Raw genomic sequence first — 17,810 nt, 5'->3', positions numbered from 1 at the left:
AGTGCTGGTAATTCCAGCAATCCCATCCCATCCCATGGAGTCCTAATCGGAATTTACCAGCCTCTCCGCTTCCCGTAATATCCTGCTAAAACCGGGATATCGGGCGGTGGAAAGGGTCAGGCAGTTTTGCCGGTATCCCGCCGGAATTACTGATGATCGAAAGATGTGGAGCAACAGTGCAATCACCCCATTCTAGCAGAGATATTACAAATTACAGGTGCAAAAAAAGGTATTTACCATCCCCAGCCCTGGTACTCTAATGTAGGTTTCTTCGCACCTTCCCTTTTTTCAGGTCAGTGAGCTGTGCGTCTTGGTGGGGTAGCTTAGGTACATGCAATGTTTTCAACTAGAATCTGCTATGCACCCACCGCTATCTTATGCTTGTGAGAGAGTGCCTAACTTTGACACTCGCGAGGACCATTGCTAAATACATAGATGCATGCATGAGTCACACGAACTCCAAGCCGGTACGAGGAAGCCGCCGTGGGGGTTCAAGATCCTCTTTGGGGCAGAATAGCACTGCAGTTAGTATAAGGGAGGGCCACAGAACGGGAATCCCACCATGCACTCGCCTGGACATCTCGCTGCAACTTAAGCTCACAAGGTTTGCAGCAGACACAGACACTGCACCCACATTCCCGGCATCTAGCTGCTGTTTCCCGGGAGACCAGCTACTCCTGCCATCTCTTCACGCACGACGTTTCCAGGCAACAGGGAGATGTCTTGGCTCCTGGAAGGGGGAGGGGAGTGAATGCATCACTGCAAGCCGGCTCCGCGCCAGCGCTGTTCCGAGGCAATAAAGTGCCCCAGGCTCACAGCTCATATGCGCCCCCACACGCGTGCACAGGCCACTGCCAGACCGCAAACTCTGCCCCACCGCACAACCACTCCCATCCTGTTGCATGCATTTCTCCACTCAACCTCCCACCCTTGATTTATCTTCCTGTTTTTCCTTCTCTACCTCATCTCTCCACCATCACGCATGTCTCCTTGTGTTTTCTCTTAGGCAGCCACCCTTCTCGCCTTGCTGTTCATCGTTCCTTCAGTTCAGCTCCCTCTTTCTCCCATTCTCTCTCTACAGCCCCCGTTCCTAACTGGTCCTTGTCGCCTGTGCTTTCTTACGCACTGCAGCGTTTTCTCCCTTCCTCTCCCTTCCCTTTCTTTACTCCACCCTCCCTCCCTTTCCTTAACCCCCTTGCGTTCCTTTACTTTTATGCCCTTCTCCTTCGGCTTTCTTTAAGTGATACTTGTTTCACTCTCATTCTTGATTTCCTTTCCACCACTTCCTCTGTTTTTCCTTTTGTTTCGTTCTTGCATTCTTGACCGCTTTTTCTCTGTTTTGATGTTCCCTTTCTTCATCATCTCAAACCTCCCCCTACCTCCCCCCTCTTTAGCTCACTAACCTCCTCCTGCCCCTCAAACCAGTGGCATCACTAAGGGGATCTGGGGGTTGGGGCAGGCCCAGAGGCGTTGCTAGGGGGGGGGGCTAAGGGGGCTATAGCCCCTGATCTTTTGGTTGTAGCCCCGGATAGAATCTCAGGAGCTACAGCCAAAAGGCGAGCTAGCCCCCAGTCCCAACAGTTCCGACAGCAGTTTAGCCCCGGGTCTTTTCCAGACCTAGCAACACCCCTGGGCAGGCCCCTCCTCTGAAATCCTGGGACCCCCTTTGTGCCCTCCCCCCTCAGCCTGTATACTTTCACTGTTCTGTCTACAGTACTGGTCTGCCTGCCAGTGGTCGAAGTGGGCCGTAACGGTCGGGAGCGCTGCTCCTCTACTTTATTAAATTACGTTTTACTGCTCCTATACTTTTATTTTAAAAAGAAACCATTTCAGAATGCTTTCGTTTTAAAATAAAAGTTTAGGAAGACATTGAAACTTGCACTTCTGTGCAGTGAACTGAACGTTCCCTTAAACAGCTGATGAGTTTGTTTGGGGGTTGTATTGCGCGTGGGAGGCGACATGGTTCCACTGCTTCTTTTCGTACACTTCAACCACTGTTGCCTGCACAGCACACACACAGGGCCACATCAATGCTGCCGCACAACAATGAAGAGCTGTTAAGTTGCCCGTGCAGCCAAGAACAGCCCCTCCAATCAGAATGTAGCGTGCAAAACCACGAATGATGGGTCATTAGTGGTTTAATGCCTACATTCTGATGGGAGGGGAGGTGCAGTGGGGTGTGGTGGTTGGTGTGCACTAAAGATTCTCTGCAGGAGTGCTTCTGACGTCACACTGCCCTTTTATAGGCGCCCCCTACTTCTGTCTGTGGCCCCCCTACTTTTGTCTGTGGCCCCCTCTGTGCTCCTCCTAAATTTGATTCCTGGCGACGCCACTGCCTCAAACTCCTGTCTCCTCCCAGCCCCCATTCTTCATTTGCTTTCTCTTTTGTTTTATTTGACTTGTGTTGCCATTATCTTCCCCATTTGGCTTTTAGCGCCCCCTTAGCCCCCCCCCTTAGTACTGACACGTCTCTTCCTAAGGAGGTACGGGGAGCAGGGGTGGGAGGAGGCAAGGTAGGTTTAGTCTCATAAAAGATGTGCAAATGTTTTGGATGGTTAATGAACATAGGCTATTTAGCCAGCAGGTGAGAGCAGCCCTCGGTACAACTTTTGCCCCTTTGTGTTGGCAGTTGAATGGCTGTGTTGGAATGTATTTGAATCCAAGCAAAGGCCACGCCACTATATGGTCCCTGAACAAAGGAGTAGTGAATGGAGGGCCACGCTCCATGCCATCATCACCTCTTTGACACAGGACCTAAAGCGTAACGCACTTTAAAAATAACTTGTTTTTATATAGCACTTGACATCCCATTTTCTTTGCCAGGTTTGGTGCAGACACCCCTAATTTTATACAGATCTTGGTAGCTGGATTAACGTCCAGCTACCAATCAGACACTGCACCATTGGAACATTTGGTAGCCACTCTTTCGGAAGTGGTCACCACTTGCAAACTTGATTGACTAGTCTTCCTGGCCAACGATTCAGGAGGAGGATCCAGAGTGGATCCCAGGCACCCCTTCATGGATCTGAACAGATCGGCAATGGCTGCTCTACGCTCCAAGCCAGGGGTCTCAGGAAGGCCAGGCCCATAAATGGCACACGCATGTTTCAGTGCTTACCACGTCAGCACAGCCTCATTTTGGAGTCGCGCTGGAATTCTAAATCCAAGTGGCCAATAGGGACCTGCAGGAACCAACCCTTAGTTCCCCAAACCTAAATTGGCTGCAACAGCATGCAGCCTTCTAAATCATAACAAACAGCTTCACCCAGGCTGTAAGTTAACATAAGGAGTGAGGCAGGGTGACCTTCTCAGTCCCAATGACTGACCATCACGCATCCCCAGTGCCATTATATCTTCAGGTGCATCCCCGCAGGCACGGGGAAACCGCCTTCACCAACCGCTGTGGCCCCTGTGCCGTTTCTGGCATTGAAGTCCCACCCCTTCTCCATTGTGTCAGAGTGATGCAAAGGACGGGCTGCGTACTCTCCTGCTCCAGCTGATGTGCCGGAGCCCTCATCTTCATCCGAGCCACAACGACAGAACGGCTCTGGACTTCTCTTCACCTGAACCACTCTGGGACTTCCGTTCACTGCCCCACCTGCCTTCCCCCTTTTCATCTTCAGGGCCCATCCCAGTTGACTATGGGGCGGGCTATCATGGGGCATGGCTAGACCACCCTTTTCGGGCCACCACACACACAGAGCCCGGACTAGGCGGCTCTTGGTTCTTCACCCCGAACCGCACAGCACACACGGTCCAGGGCCATTAAAGATGGGTCTGTCTGGTCGGGCAGAGTACCTGGGTGGTACGACTGCCATCATGGCCCTATGGGTGTCCGGTCTGCTGCAGACATGCAGCCTGGGCCCACAGTAATGATTGGAAACTGGGTTGCCGCTCAAGACCACGCCCCCCCCAGAGAGCATACAGTTCCTCTCCTCTACTTCCTCCTTCTTTCTCAAACGTCCTCTTCTATCAGGTTTTTCTTTTTTGAATTTTCTACCCCGTCCAGCCCACTTCCAGGGCATGGGAGCTCTATTCCTTATTGTTCTTCTTTTACTTCCTTCAACATTCCATCCAGCCTCATGGCACCATTCCCTTAAAAGGACTGGAGTGTCTAAGGTGGTAATGTGACAAGCCCTGTCTCCTGCTCATGGCCTCTGATGGCTGCTAGGGATTGAGGGGGCCGGAAGTGCCTGTGCCCAGTTTCCTTCTACCTCAGATGCTTCTCTGTCACCAAGATAGGGTTCATCACGCCATCCTTCTTCCGTGCTGTCGGCGTCCCTTTCCCAGGCTGTCTTGGGCGGGGCCACCGCTTTCTTGAAGTATGACACATTGCATGTCACAGAGTAGTGTCCTTCTCTCTCAGCCGTGATCATGATGCCTTTCCTTTGTGTCACCGTTAGCGGGTCAGGTGCAAATGTGGCATCTTCTTTTTGACCTTTCGGTTGACGTATTAGCACTTGATCTCCTGGCTCCAAGGTTGACTCCTGAGCTCGCCTTCTGGTGTCAGCTGCGTCCTTCATTTTCTTCTTCTCCTCTGTTTCCTTTTTTCTTGCTTGCTGTACTAGCAGGGTGGGGAGCACCTGACTCGGGTCCTCTGGTAGTCTTGTCTTGACGTGTCTCCTGAACATTAGGTTGGTAGGGCATACCCCTGTGGTGCTGTTAGGGGTGTGTCGATATTCCCTCAGTAACTGGTAGAGAGCTTGTTCGAATGGTTTATTTAAGATGGTGGCTATTTGGAGGGTCTGTTTAATGTTGGCCATGAACCTCTCTGCGATGGCGTTTGCTTGTGTCCACAGTGGGGTTATTTTCCTGTTTTGGAAACCCATCTATCTCGCGAAGTTTTGGAAGTCCTGACTGGTGAAAAGTGGGACGTTATCCGACTTTATCACCCTCGGTACTCCGTATGCGGACAGCATGCGGTCGAGCGCTGGGATGATACACGTGGCAGCCGTGCTCTCGACGACTTGCGCTTCCGGGAAGCGCAAATGTTAATCGATTAGTACCAGGACATAGGTGCTGTCACAGAGAGGGCCAAACATGTCTACCACCAGTTCATCCCACACTTATGCTGGGAGAGGGGACATCTGCAGTGGATTCGGGTGTGGTGGCGGGGCTACTTGAGCAGACGTCGAGCATCCGCCCACCAGTTCTTCCACCAGTTCTTCCACCAGAGCATATAACCTCGGGAACCACACCTTTTGTCTTAGTAATCGCTTGGTCGCCACCACCCCCCGGTGGCCTTCATGTGCCAACTGGACTGTCTTCTCTCAGAGTGAGAAAATAGAAGAGGACCCAAAAAGTGGGGCCCTCCCGTCCCCTGCACACTGTTTACTGATGCCACATAGGGCCTTCAAATATATGGATATAGATATATAACAGCAGTTTGTTAGTTGAGCATATAACAATTTATTTGGCAAAGAGGAAAACAAAATTTGCCAAAAGGCACATTCTGTTGTACAAAGTAATTCGTGACGTTTAACATATTAAAACAAATTGCGAAGAAGCAATAAATGATGGAGAGGTGATGCTGTCCAATTGTGGAGTGGCCGACGCGTTTCGAGGGTAACCTCTTCTTCATAAGGGCCCAATTGAACTGTTGACAACATTTCAAGGAGACAAAAAGTAAAATCTTTTATTTTATTTCCATAACAGTCAAGGACTGACTGACAAGCTGTACATAACTCGGGATGCTAGCGAGATGGTGAAGAGCAGAATACTGGAGATCTAGTATGGTGAAAAGAGTGAACTAACAGATCAAAGAGAAACACTCTATACTAATAGCTAAACACATAACAAAGGAGATGTATTGTGTGAGATCCACCTACATGGTGGGATCTAGAAAATGGCGTGATGAAGAGTCAGACAGATCGAGATAAGCCAAAAGCGGTAGTGGGTTCTAAATAGCAAGGACCACCCTTGAATAGTGAAAAAGCTGAGTCAATATGGGGAGCGTGTTTAAGAAAAAACCATACCCCTCCTGTGGACGGAGAAAGAATAACTCCAAAAGAGCGCTACTGAATAAAATAAATAATACTTAAAATAAACCGGAATTGGTTTTAAAGAATGCACTCACTCGAGTTGCGGGACGAGTAGCCAAGGCAACAGGGGCATCCGTGTGGTCAACAAGTATTCGAAACAATTATACGATGCAGGGCATCTGCAAAGAGACACGTACTGCTGGCACCTAAGTGGGGACATATACATTTCTGTTATACTGGAGAAAAATAAACCTGGGGTCTCCCAACCGGGCAAAGGGACCCAAGTAGCGGTAGCTTACCTGTACAGTGCGGGGAACACTGTTAGTGGAAACTGAAACCGGCAGGCAGTGGCTCCGCGCGGTCGTAACCTAGGGAACGAGCTGTGCTGGGGACACGCCGTCAGACGTAGAAAGGAAACTAAATAATAAACATAGAAAAGGGCATAGAAGCCGGTGAGTGAGGAATATGGAGGCCATCATGCAATGGCGCATAGTGCAAGCGTACTCATAGGGACTGACCAGAGATCAGGATAAATAAGAAAAGTAGAGTTAATATGTTCCATAATGAAACATAAGAATTCTGGTGTTCACCATCGCAACGCATTTTATAATTTTGGTTCTAATGGAACAGAAATTTGTGAATAGTACAATAATCGTTACAGTCATGATAGATAGCACAAATGGTACATGCAGTTTACTCTTAATAGTCCAAAACAAATCATGTAGAGTCATGAGGCTACTCATTATATAGTGAGACAAGTATAATTCAATGGCAAGGGGATAAAAGATTGCGATGTAGCCTATTACTCATACAAGGTTCGAACGAATGGAGAGATGGTTCAATTGGTCATTCGTGAACAGGTGCAAACATTTAAGTGAATATAGGCAAGTCAAACATAGGAAAATACAGTTCCCTTGAAGAAAACATCAAAGTCACAACACTTGTAATGACAAAGAAAAAATTTTTTTTTAAGGTCCGGGATACTGACACTTGTGTATAGTAGTTGGCGATGTAACATGTGAGTTTCACAATTCACTATAGAAAGCAACTCAAAGAGAATTCATCATTCAGACCCTTAGGTTGCAAAGTGTCAAGTGTGTGGATCCAGTACTTCTCTCGCTGTGACAACAAGGATTGGTAATTGCCACCTCTGTGTGGACGTTTGACAATTTCTATGACTTGAAATTTAATTTGTGCAATCGTATGTTGGAATTCGATGAAGTGCCTTGCCACTGGGGATCTGAGATTCTTACATCTGATGGTGGATTTGTGTTCTGACCATCTTTCTTTGACGGGTCTTGTGGTTTGTCCTATGTATAATTTACCACAGGGACATTTCAATGAGTAGATGACACCTGCGGAGAGGCAGGTGGAAAAGTCTCTGATTTTGAATTTCTTCCCAGTTTGTGGGTGAGATATCGTTTCACCTTTTATAACATTGTTACAGTTCGTACAGTTCAAGCAGGGAAAGGTACCCTTCTTTATGGTACTCAGTACAAGTTGTTTGTCTTTAGGAGGTCTTTCCGCTCTCACTAGTTTATCTTTGAGATTATGTCCACGTTTAAAGGCCATCATTGGTGCTTTGGGAAATAATTTCAGGAGAGAGGGATCATTGTGTAGTATGGTCCAATTTTTACGCAGAGTTTTGCTGATTTGGAAACTCTGTCGTGAGTACTTTGAAATGTAGAGTAGCGGTGTGGACTTATCCTTGACTTTAGGGATGCGTAGTTGTTCCTTCGTGAAGGTCTCTGATCTGTTGCGGGCTTCTCCTGTGATAGTATCTGGATACCCCCTAGATCCAAATCGTTCAACTAGAAATGAACATTCTGAGTCAAGGCCTGCTGGGTCTGAGATAATTCTCTTCAATCTTAACATTTGACTGAATGGTAGGCTTTTGAGCATGGGTTTAGGATGGAAACTGCTGAAATGTAAAAGATTATTCACGTCTGTTGGTTTATGGTACACCGTGGTGTCGATGTGACCCTCTTTGATCTGTAAGCTCACATCCAAAAAATGTAATGAAGGGTCCCCTACTTCCATTGTGAATTTGATTGTGTTGTTCACTGAATTCAGATGTTCCAAAAAAAGATCCAATTCATCTCGTGTACCACACCAGATACCGAAGATATCATCTATATAACGTTTCCAGGTCAAGATTTTAAATGACCAAAATGGGTGATCCAACACGTTTTCTTTTTCAAATTTATACATGTAGGTGTTAGCATAAACCGGAGCCATGGCCGACCCCATTGAAGTACCTGATGATTGTACATAGTATTGGCCCTGAAATCTAAAGTAACTGTTGTGAAGAATTATTTCCAGTAATTCCACAATAAATTCTTTGTTCCCTCTTATATGTTCATGATTCAACAGGAGCCAGAGTACAGCATCAACCCCTTCGATGTGGGGAATAGAGGTGTAAAGGCTGCATACATCCATACTAAAGAGAATGCAGCTAGTGTCCAGGGCTATGATTTCTTGTAGACAGTTGAGGAAGTCTGTAGTGTCCTTCAGGTAGGTTGGTATTTCCTGGATTAGAGGTTGAAGTAAACGATCCACATAGATGGCCAATGGGTCAAATATGCTATCAGTTCCCGCAACTATTGGTCTGAGTGGCGGATTAATGTTGTCTTTATGAACCTTTGGTAAGCCATAGAACACAGGCGTGATTGGATATTTGTTTATAAGGAACTGACTTGTTTTTGAATCAATCCAGTTGTTTTCCAAAGCATTGTCAATAGCTTTCTGGATGATGGCTTTGATTCTAAGTAGTGGATCATTATCAAGTTTTGTGTAAGTAACGGTGTCGTTAAGTAGTTCCAGACATCTCCGTGTGTAGTAGGATGAATCCATGATCACGATTGCCCCACCCTTATCCGCAGGTTTGATAGTTAAATCTTCATCTTTAGCCAGCTGTTCAACATGTTCAAGTTGGCTATTCTTAATATTAACTGGTTTAGTGCTATGGTAATTAATTCTTTTGAGGTCATTAATGACACTCTTCTCGAAGAGATCCAAGATCGAATTTTGAATCTGAGGGTCGAAAGTACTCTTGGGGCGCATCTGTAGGATGTCATCCTCTAGGGCCTGTGATTCTGTATCCAAATCGGATTCGAAAAACATCTTCAATCTTAATTTCCTCAACAATCTGTGAAGACAGATTTTTTCTTCAAATAGTGATGTGTTGCAAGTAGGAACAAAGGAAAGACCACGGTTTAAGATATCAAGTTGGCCACTCGTCAGGTTTTTGCTTGATAGGTTGATGACTAGATTTTCACTTATTTGTATCTTCCTTTTTGTGTTTTTCTTGCCTCGTCGTGTTTTTCTTTTTCTTTTTGTCTGTCTCTCAGGCCTAAAAAAACACCTGTGGTACTAGCAACTGTCCCAGATTGAGATGGTGTAAGGTGGGGAATTGTGGTCCCAGGTGTTGGTACTTGCTGTGGAATTTGTTCTTGTGACTGGTCTTTCGGTATTGGTTCTCCCACACTGCTACTACTACTATCACTCCCTGAGTTGGAGTTGTTAAGATTATTAGCTCGACTTCTGCTGGCGTTTCTGTGATGGTAAAACTCCTGCCAGGTATACACGATATCGTTCAAATAATCGAACGTATCGCGTTTAAACTTACGAAGTTTCCTTTGTTCTATGTCTGCTTTGTAATTGCTCAATTTGGAATTGATATCTTCCAAAAGTTGTGTCAGATCCTCTTTTGACTTGAATTCTGAAAGCTGTATTGTCAGTGCTTCTATGTCTTTGTCGATGGATGTCAATGACTTGGAAAGTTCCTCAATCGTAAGTAAGATCAAGTCAAGTGAACACTTGTTCAGAATTTGATCCCATTTAGCAACAAATGCTTTGCTCTCGCTGCAGAGTGTAGGTCTCAAATATACCCTCAATCCTCTAGGGATTCTCTGTGATTTGTAATATTCCACTAGGGTACTGGCATGTAATTTCTGCGATATCTCGCGTCTAATGAGTTTTTCTAATTGAAAGATTATTTTGTCTGGGCTGACTTTACTCTGTAAAGATTGGTCTGTATCCTTGATGAGAGCTAATATGCGTTTAGCTTCTTCCGCATCAAATGCAAGTGTAGTTGCGTGTTTATCTGTGATCTCGTTGATGCGAGAAAATGACATATTTATAATGAACAAGGTTTATATCAGGGTGCTACCCACTTGGTACGTGCCACACTGGAAGACCAGTACATATGGAGAAAACAAAAATGCTGACAGTGGTGCACACCTGGTAACAATTGATATAGAAATTCAAATCATCATTATATGTACAGAAGAGCTGGTTTAAGAATTTAAAGGTGCGGGGGAGGAAAAAAGGCCTTGGCACAAAGCCTAAATCAGAAAAGAGAAAATAGAAGAGGACCCAAAAAGTGGGGCCCTCCCGTCCCCTGCACACTGTTTACTGATGCCACATAGGGCCTTCAAATATATGGATATAGATATATAACAGCAGTTTGTTAGTTGAGCATATAACAATTTATTTGGCAAAGAGGAAAACAAAATTTGCCAAAAGGCACATTCTGTTGTACAAAGTAATTCGTGACGTTTAACATATTAAAACAAATTGCGAAGAAGCAATAAATGATGGAGAGGTGATGCTGTCCAATTGTGGAGTGGCCGACGCGTTTCGAGGGTAACCTCTTCTTCATAAGGGCCCAATTGAACTGTTGACAACATTTCAAGGAGACAAAAAGTAAAATCTTTTATTTTATTTCCATAACAGTCAAGGACTGACTGACAAGCTGTACATAACTCGGGATGCTAGCGAGATGGTGAAGAGCAGAATACTGGAGATCTAGTATGGTGAAAAGAGTGAACTAACAGATCAAAGAGAAACACTCTATACTAATAGCTAAACACATAACAAAGGAGATGTATTGTGTGAGATCCACCTACATGGTGGGATCTAGAAAATGGCGTGATGAAGAGTCAGACAGATCGAGATAAGCCAAAAGCGGTAGTGGGTTCTAAATAGCAAGGACCACCCTTGAATAGTGAAAAAGCTGAGTCAATATGGGGAGCGTGTTTAAGAAAAAACCATACCCCTCCTGTGGACGGAGAAAGAATAACTCCAAAAGAGCGCTACTGAATAAAATAAATAATACTTAAAATAAACCGGAATTGGTTTTAAAGAATGCACTCACTCGAGTTGCGGGACGAGTAGCCAAGGCAACAGGGGCATCCGTGTGGTCAACAAGTATTCGAAACAATTATACGATGCAGGGCATCTGCAAAGAGACACGTACTGCTGGCACCTAAGTGGGGACATATACATTTCTGTTATACTGGAGAAAAATAAACCTGGGGTCTCCCAACCGGGCAAAGGGACCCAAGTAGCGGTAGCTTACCTGTACAGTGCGGGGAACACTGTTAGTGGAAACTGAAACCGGCAGGCAGTGGCTCCGCGCGGTCGTAACCTAGGGAACGAGCTGTGCTGGGGACACGCCGTCAGACGTAGAAAGGAAACTAAATAATAAACATAGAAAAGGGCATAGAAGCCGGTGAGTGAGGAATATGGAGGCCATCATGCAATGGCGCATAGTGCAAGCGTACTCATAGGGACTGACCAGAGATCAGGATAAATAAGAAAAGTAGAGTTAATATGTTCCATAATGAAACATAAGAATTCTGGTGTTCACCATCGCAACGCATTTTATAATTTTGGTTCTAATGGAACAGAAATTTGTGAATAGTACAATAATCGTTACAGTCATGATAGATAGCACAAATGGTACATGCAGTTTACTCTTAATAGTCCAAAACAAATCATGTAGAGTCATGAGGCTACTCATTATATAGTGAGACAAGTATAATTCAATGGCAAGGGGATAAAAGATTGCGATGTAGCCTATTACTCATACAAGGTTCGAACGAATGGAGAGATGGTTCAATTGGTCATTCGTGAACAGGTGCAAACATTTAAGTGAATATAGGCAAGTCAAACATAGGAAAATACAGTTCCCTTGAAGAAAACATCAAAGTCACAACACTTGTAATGACAAAGAAAAAAATTTTTTTTAAGGTCCGGGATACTGACACTTGTGTATAGTAGTTGGCGATGTAACATGTGAGTTTCACAATTCACTATAGAAAGCAACTCAAAGAGAATTCATCATTCAGACCCTTAGGTTGCAAAGTGTCAAGTGTGTGGATCCAGTACTTCTCTCGCTGTGACAACAAGGATTGGTAATTGCCACCTCTGTGTGGACGTTTGACAATTTCTATGACTTGAAATTTAATTTGTGCAATCGTATGTTGGAATTCGATGAAGTGCCTTGCCACTGGGGATCTGAGATTCTTACATCTGATGGTGGATTTGTGTTCTGACCATCTTTCTTTGACGGGTCTTGTGGTTTGTCCTATGTATAATTTACCACAGGGACATTTCAATGAGTAGATGACACCTGCGGAGAGGCAGGTGGAAAAGTCTCTGATTTTGAATTTCTTCCCAGTTTGTGGGTGAGATATCGTTTCACCTTTTATAACATTGTTACAGTTCGTACAGTTCAAGCAGGGAAAGGTACCCTTCTTTATGGTACTCAGTACAAGTTGTTTGTCTTTAGGAGGTCTTTCCGCTCTCACTAGTTTATCTTTGAGATTATGTCCACGTTTAAAGGCCATCATTGGTGCTTTGGGAAATAATTTCAGGAGAGAGGGATCATTGTGTAGTATGGTCCAATTTTTACGCAGAGTTTTGCTGATTTGGAAACTCTGTCGTGAGTACTTTGAAATGTAGAGTAGCGGTGTGGACTTATCCTTGACTTTAGGGATGCGTAGTTGTTCCTTCGTGAAGGTCTCTGATCTGTTGCGGGCTTCTCCTGTGATAGTATCTGGATACCCCCTAGATCCAAATCGTTCAACTAGAAATGAACATTCTGAGTCAAGGCCTGCTGGGTCTGAGATAATTCTCTTCAATCTTAACATTTGACTGAATGGTAGGCTTTTGAGCATGGGTTTAGGATGGAAACTGCTGAAATGTAAAAGATTATTCACGTCTGTTGGTTTATGGTACACCGTGGTGTCGATGTGACCCTCTTTGATCTGTAAGCTCACATCCAAAAAATGTAATGAAGGGTCCCCTACTTCCATTGTGAATTTGATTGTGTTGTTCACTGAATTCAGATGTTCCAAAAAAAAAGATCCAATTCATCTCGTGTACCACACCAGATACCGAAGATATCATCGAACATCATTGAACATGTTGAACAGCTGGCTAAAGATGAAGATTTAACTATCAAACCTGCGGATAAGGGTGGGGCAATCGTGATCATGGATTCATCCTACTACACACGGAGATGTCTGGAACTACTTAACGACACCGTTACTTACACAAAACTTGATAATGATCCACTACTTAGAATCAAAGCCATCATCCAGAAAGCTATTGACAATGCTTTGGAAAACAACTGGATTGATTCAAAAACAAGTCAGTTCCTTATAAACAAATATCCAATCACGCCTGTGTTCTATGGCTTACCAAAGGTTCATAAAGACAACATTAATCCGCCACTCAGACCAATAGTTGCGGGAACTGATAGCATATTTGACCCATTGGCCATCTATGTGGATCGTTTACTTCAACCTCTAATCCAGGAAATACCAACCTACCTGAAGGACACTACAGACTTCCTCAACTGTCTACAAGAAATCATAGCCCTGGACACTAGCTGCATTCTCTTTAGTATGGATGTATGCAGCCTTTACACCTCTATTCCCCACATCGAAGGGGTTGATGCTGTACTCTGGCTCCTGTTGAATCATGAACATATAAGAGGGAACAAAGAATTTATTGTGGAATTACTGGAAATAATTCTTCACAACAGTTACTTTAGATTTCAGGGCCAATACTATGTACAATCATCAGGTACTTCAATGGGGTCGGCCATGGCTCCGGTTTATGCTAACACCTACATGTATAAATTTGAAAAAGAAAACGTGTTGGATCACCCATTTTGGTCATTTAAAATCTTGACCTGGAAACGTTATATAGATGATATCTTCGGTATCTGGTGTGGTACACGAGATGAATTGGATCTTTTTTTGGAACATCTGAATTCAGTGAACAACACAATCAAATTCACAATGGAAGTAGGGGACCCTTCATTACATTTTTTGGATGTGAGCTTACAGATCAAAGAGGGTCACATCGACACCACGGTGTACCATAAACCAACAGACGTGAATAATCTTTTACATTTCAGCAGCTTCCATCCTAAACCCATGCTCAAAAGCCTACCATTCAGTCAAATGTTAAGATTGAAGAGAATTATCTCAGACCCAGCAGGCCTTGACTCAGAATGTTCATTTCTAGTTGAACGATTTGGATCTAGGGGGTATCCAGATACTATCACAGGAGAAGCCCGCAACAGATCAGAGACCTTCACGAAGGAACAACTACGCATCCCTAAAGTCAAGGATAAGTCCACACCGCTACTCTACATTTCAAAGTACTCACGACAGAGTTTCCAAATCAGCAAAACTCTGCGTAAAAATTGGACCATACTACACAATGATCCCTCTCTCCTGAAATTATTTCCCAAAGCACCAATGATGGCCTTTAAACGTGGACATAATCTCAAAGATAAACTAGTGAGAGCGGAAAGACCTCCTAAAGACAAACAACTTGTACTGAGTACCATAAAGAAGGGTACCTTTCCCTGCTTGAACTGTACGAACTGTAACAATGTTATAAAAGGTGAAACGATATCTCACCCACAAACTGGGAAGAAATTCAAAATCAGAGACTTTTCCACCTGCCTCTCCGCAGGTGTCATCTACTCATTGAAATGTCCCTGTGGTAAATTATACATAGGACAAACCACAAGACCCGTCAAAGAAAGATGGTCAGAACACAAATCCACCATCAGATGTAAGAATCTCAGATCCCCAGTGGCAAGGCACTTCATCGAATTCCAACATACGATTGCACAAATTAAATTTCAAGTCATAGAAATTGTCAAACGTCCACACAGAGGTGGCAATTACCAATCCTTGTTGTCACAGCGAGAGAAGTACTGGATCCACACACTTGACACTTTGCAACCTAAGGGTCTGAATGATGAATTCTCTTTGAGTTGCTTTCTATAGTGAATTGTGAAACTCACATGTTACATCGCCAACTACTATACACAAGTGTCAGTATCCCGGACCTTAAAAAAAATTTTTTTCTTTGTCATTACAAGTGTTGTGACTTTGATGTTTTCTTCAAGGGAACTGTATTTTCCTATGTTTGACTTGCCTATATTCACTTAAATGTTTGCACCTGTTCACGAATGACCAATTGAACCATCTCTCCATTCGTTCGAACCTTGTATGAGTAATAGGCTACATCGCAATCTTTTATCCCCTTGCCATTGAATTATACTTGTCTCACTATATAATGAGTAGCCTCATGACTCTACATGATTTGTTTTGGACTATTAAGAGTAAACTGCATGTACCATTTGTGCTATCTATCATGACTGTAACGATTATTGTACTATTCACAAATTTCTGTTCCATTAGAACCAAAATTATAAAATGCGTTGCGATGGTGAACACCAGAATTCTTATGTTTCATTATGGAACATATTAACTCTACTTTTCTTATTTATCCTGATCTCTGGTCAGTCCCTATGAGTACGCTTGCACTATGCGCCATTGCATGATGGCCTCCATATTCCTCACTCACCGGCTTCTATGCCCTTTTCTATGTTTATTATTTAGTTTCCTTTCTACGTCTGACGGCGTGTCCCCAGCACAGCTCGTTCCCTAGGTTACGACCGCGCGGAGCCACTGCCTGCCGGTTTCAGTTTCCACTAACAGTGTTCCCCGCACTGTACAGGTAAGCTACCGCTACTTGGGTCCCTTTGCCCGGTTGGGAGACCCCAGGTTTATTTTTCTCCAGTATAACAGAAATGTATATGTCCCCACTTAGGTGCCAGCAGTACGTGTCTCTTTGCAGATGCCCTGCATCGTATAATTGTTTCGAATACTTGTTGACCACACGGATGCCCCTGTTGCCTTGGCTACTCGTCCCGCAACTCGAGTGAGTGCATTCTTTAAAACCAATTCCGGTTTATTTTAAGTATTATTTATTTTATTCAGTAGCGCTCTTTTGGAGTTATTCTTTCTCCGTCCACAGGAGGGGTATGGTTTTTTCTTAAACACGCTCCCCATATTGACTCAGCTTTTTCACTATTCAAGGGTGGTCCTTGCTATTTAGAACCCACTACCGCTTTTGGCTTATCTCGATCTGTCTGACTCTTCATCACGCCATTTTCTAGATCCCACCATGTAGGTGGATCTCACACAATACATCTCCTTTGTTATGTGTTTAGCTATTAGTATAGAGTGTTTCTCTTTGATCTGTTAGTTCACTCTTTTCACCATACTAGATCTCCAGTATTCTGCTCTTCACCATCTCGCTAGCATCCCGAGTTATGTACAGCTTGTCAGTCAGTCCTTGACTGTTATGGAAATAAAATAAAAGATTTTACTTTTTGTCTCCTTGAAATGTTGTCAACAGTTCAATTGGGCCCTTATGAAGAAGAGGTTACCCTCGAAACGCGTCGGCCACTCCACAATTGGACAGCATCACCTCTCCATCATTTATTGCTTCTTCGCAATTTGTTTTAATATGTTAAACGTCACGAATTACTTTGTACAACAGAATGTGCCTTTTGGCAAATTTTGTTTTCCTCTTTGCCAAATAAATTGTTATATGCTCAACTAACAAACTGCTGTTATATATCTATATCCATATATTTGAAGGCCCTATGTGGCATCAGTAAACAGTGTGCAGGGGACGGGAGGGCCCCACTTTTTGGGTCCTCTTCTATTTTCTCTTTTCTGATTTAGGCTTTGTGCCAAGGCCTTTTTTCCTCCCCCGCACCTTTAAATTCTTAAACCAGCTCTTCTGTACATATAATGATGATTTGAATTTCTATATCAATTGTTACCAGGTGTGCACCACTGTCAGCATTTTTGTTTTCTCTCAGAGTGACTCAGATATCACTACTTTACAGCCCTTCAGTATGACATGCTCCTCTATGATAGAGAGTTCATCCCTGACCTGGTCTATCCATCGGATGTTGTACGGTACTGCCTCGGGTTCTTGTTTGGCCTGTAGCTTCATGTGCGCTCGTCTGTCTGACTGTATGCAGTGTCTGACGACTCGAAGGGCCGGATCTTGCTTTGACTGGGTGATGATTTCCGACCACCCTACCGGAAGCGGTTGCAGGTGATGGACCACATAGTTAATGTAGGCATCCGCGATGGAGGGCTGTGTGCATGCTGGTCCTGTGGGGTGGCGGGATAGGTAGTGTGCCGGATTATCCTCCTTGCCGGGGCAATGTTTAATGACAAATTTATAATCTTGGAGGCGCATCCCCCACCTTGCAATTCTGGGAGGCATCCTTGCCTTGGGGTCACCATAGATTGTCAGCAGATTCTGGTTATCAGTTATGACTGTGAACTCCTTGCCATATAGAAACAAATGGAAATATTTGCAGGCCCACACCACCGCCAGGCTTTCTTTCTCTGGCTGGGAGTATGCTTGTTCTGTGTGGGTGAGGCTCCTGCTGACGTAGGCCACTATGAAGATGTTTGATGGCGCAGCCGGGTCTCTTTGGGTGAGGATGGCGCCCTATGGGGCTGGTGTCGACGATCACTTCAGTGTCACTTTGTGCGTCAAAGTACGCCATGTCTTCTGCCCTGGCAATGGCGTTGCGGGTGGTCTCGAATGCTCTTTGGCAGTCCTCAGACCACTCAAAAGGTTGGTCTTTGCGCGTGAGCAAATGTAGGGGGTTGCTCATGGTGGCGTAGTCTTTGAGAT

General features: G+C 44.4%; 1 protein-coding gene and 1 long non-coding RNA gene across 2 annotated transcripts; one reads left to right on the top strand and one right to left on the bottom strand.

Moving 5' to 3' along the window:
• Positions 1-5,385: 5,385 nt before the first annotated feature.
• LOC138569519 (uncharacterized) lies at positions 5,386-11,250 on the bottom strand. Its single transcript, XM_069647568.1, has 4 exons — positions 11,140-11,250; positions 6,281-10,659; positions 6,077-6,187; positions 5,386-5,596 (listed from the first exon to the last, which is right to left on the bottom strand). The coding sequence occupies exon 2, from the start codon at positions 9,102-9,104 to the stop codon at positions 7,017-7,019; it is 2,088 nt and encodes a 695-aa protein (XP_069503669.1). The 5' UTR covers positions 9,105-10,659; positions 11,140-11,250; the 3' UTR covers positions 5,386-5,596; positions 6,077-6,187; positions 6,281-7,016.
• A 2,961-nt stretch (positions 11,251-14,211) lies between these two features.
• LOC138569518 (uncharacterized) lies at positions 14,212-16,713 on the top strand. The gene is made up of 3 exons (XR_011303254.1): positions 14,212-15,818; positions 15,912-16,022; positions 16,503-16,713. It is a non-coding gene; the product is annotated as an uncharacterized lncRNA (long non-coding RNA).
• Positions 16,714-17,810: the final 1,097 nt, after the last annotated feature.

The sequence above is a fragment of the Ambystoma mexicanum genome, chromosome 2q, assembly GCF_040938575.1.
Source record: "Ambystoma mexicanum isolate Mex_15411 chromosome 2q, UKY_AmexF1_1, whole genome shotgun sequence".
Classification (NCBI taxonomy): Eukaryota; Metazoa; Chordata; class Amphibia; order Caudata; family Ambystomatidae; genus Ambystoma; species Ambystoma mexicanum.
This window is presented reverse-complemented; position numbering and strand designations above follow the sequence as displayed.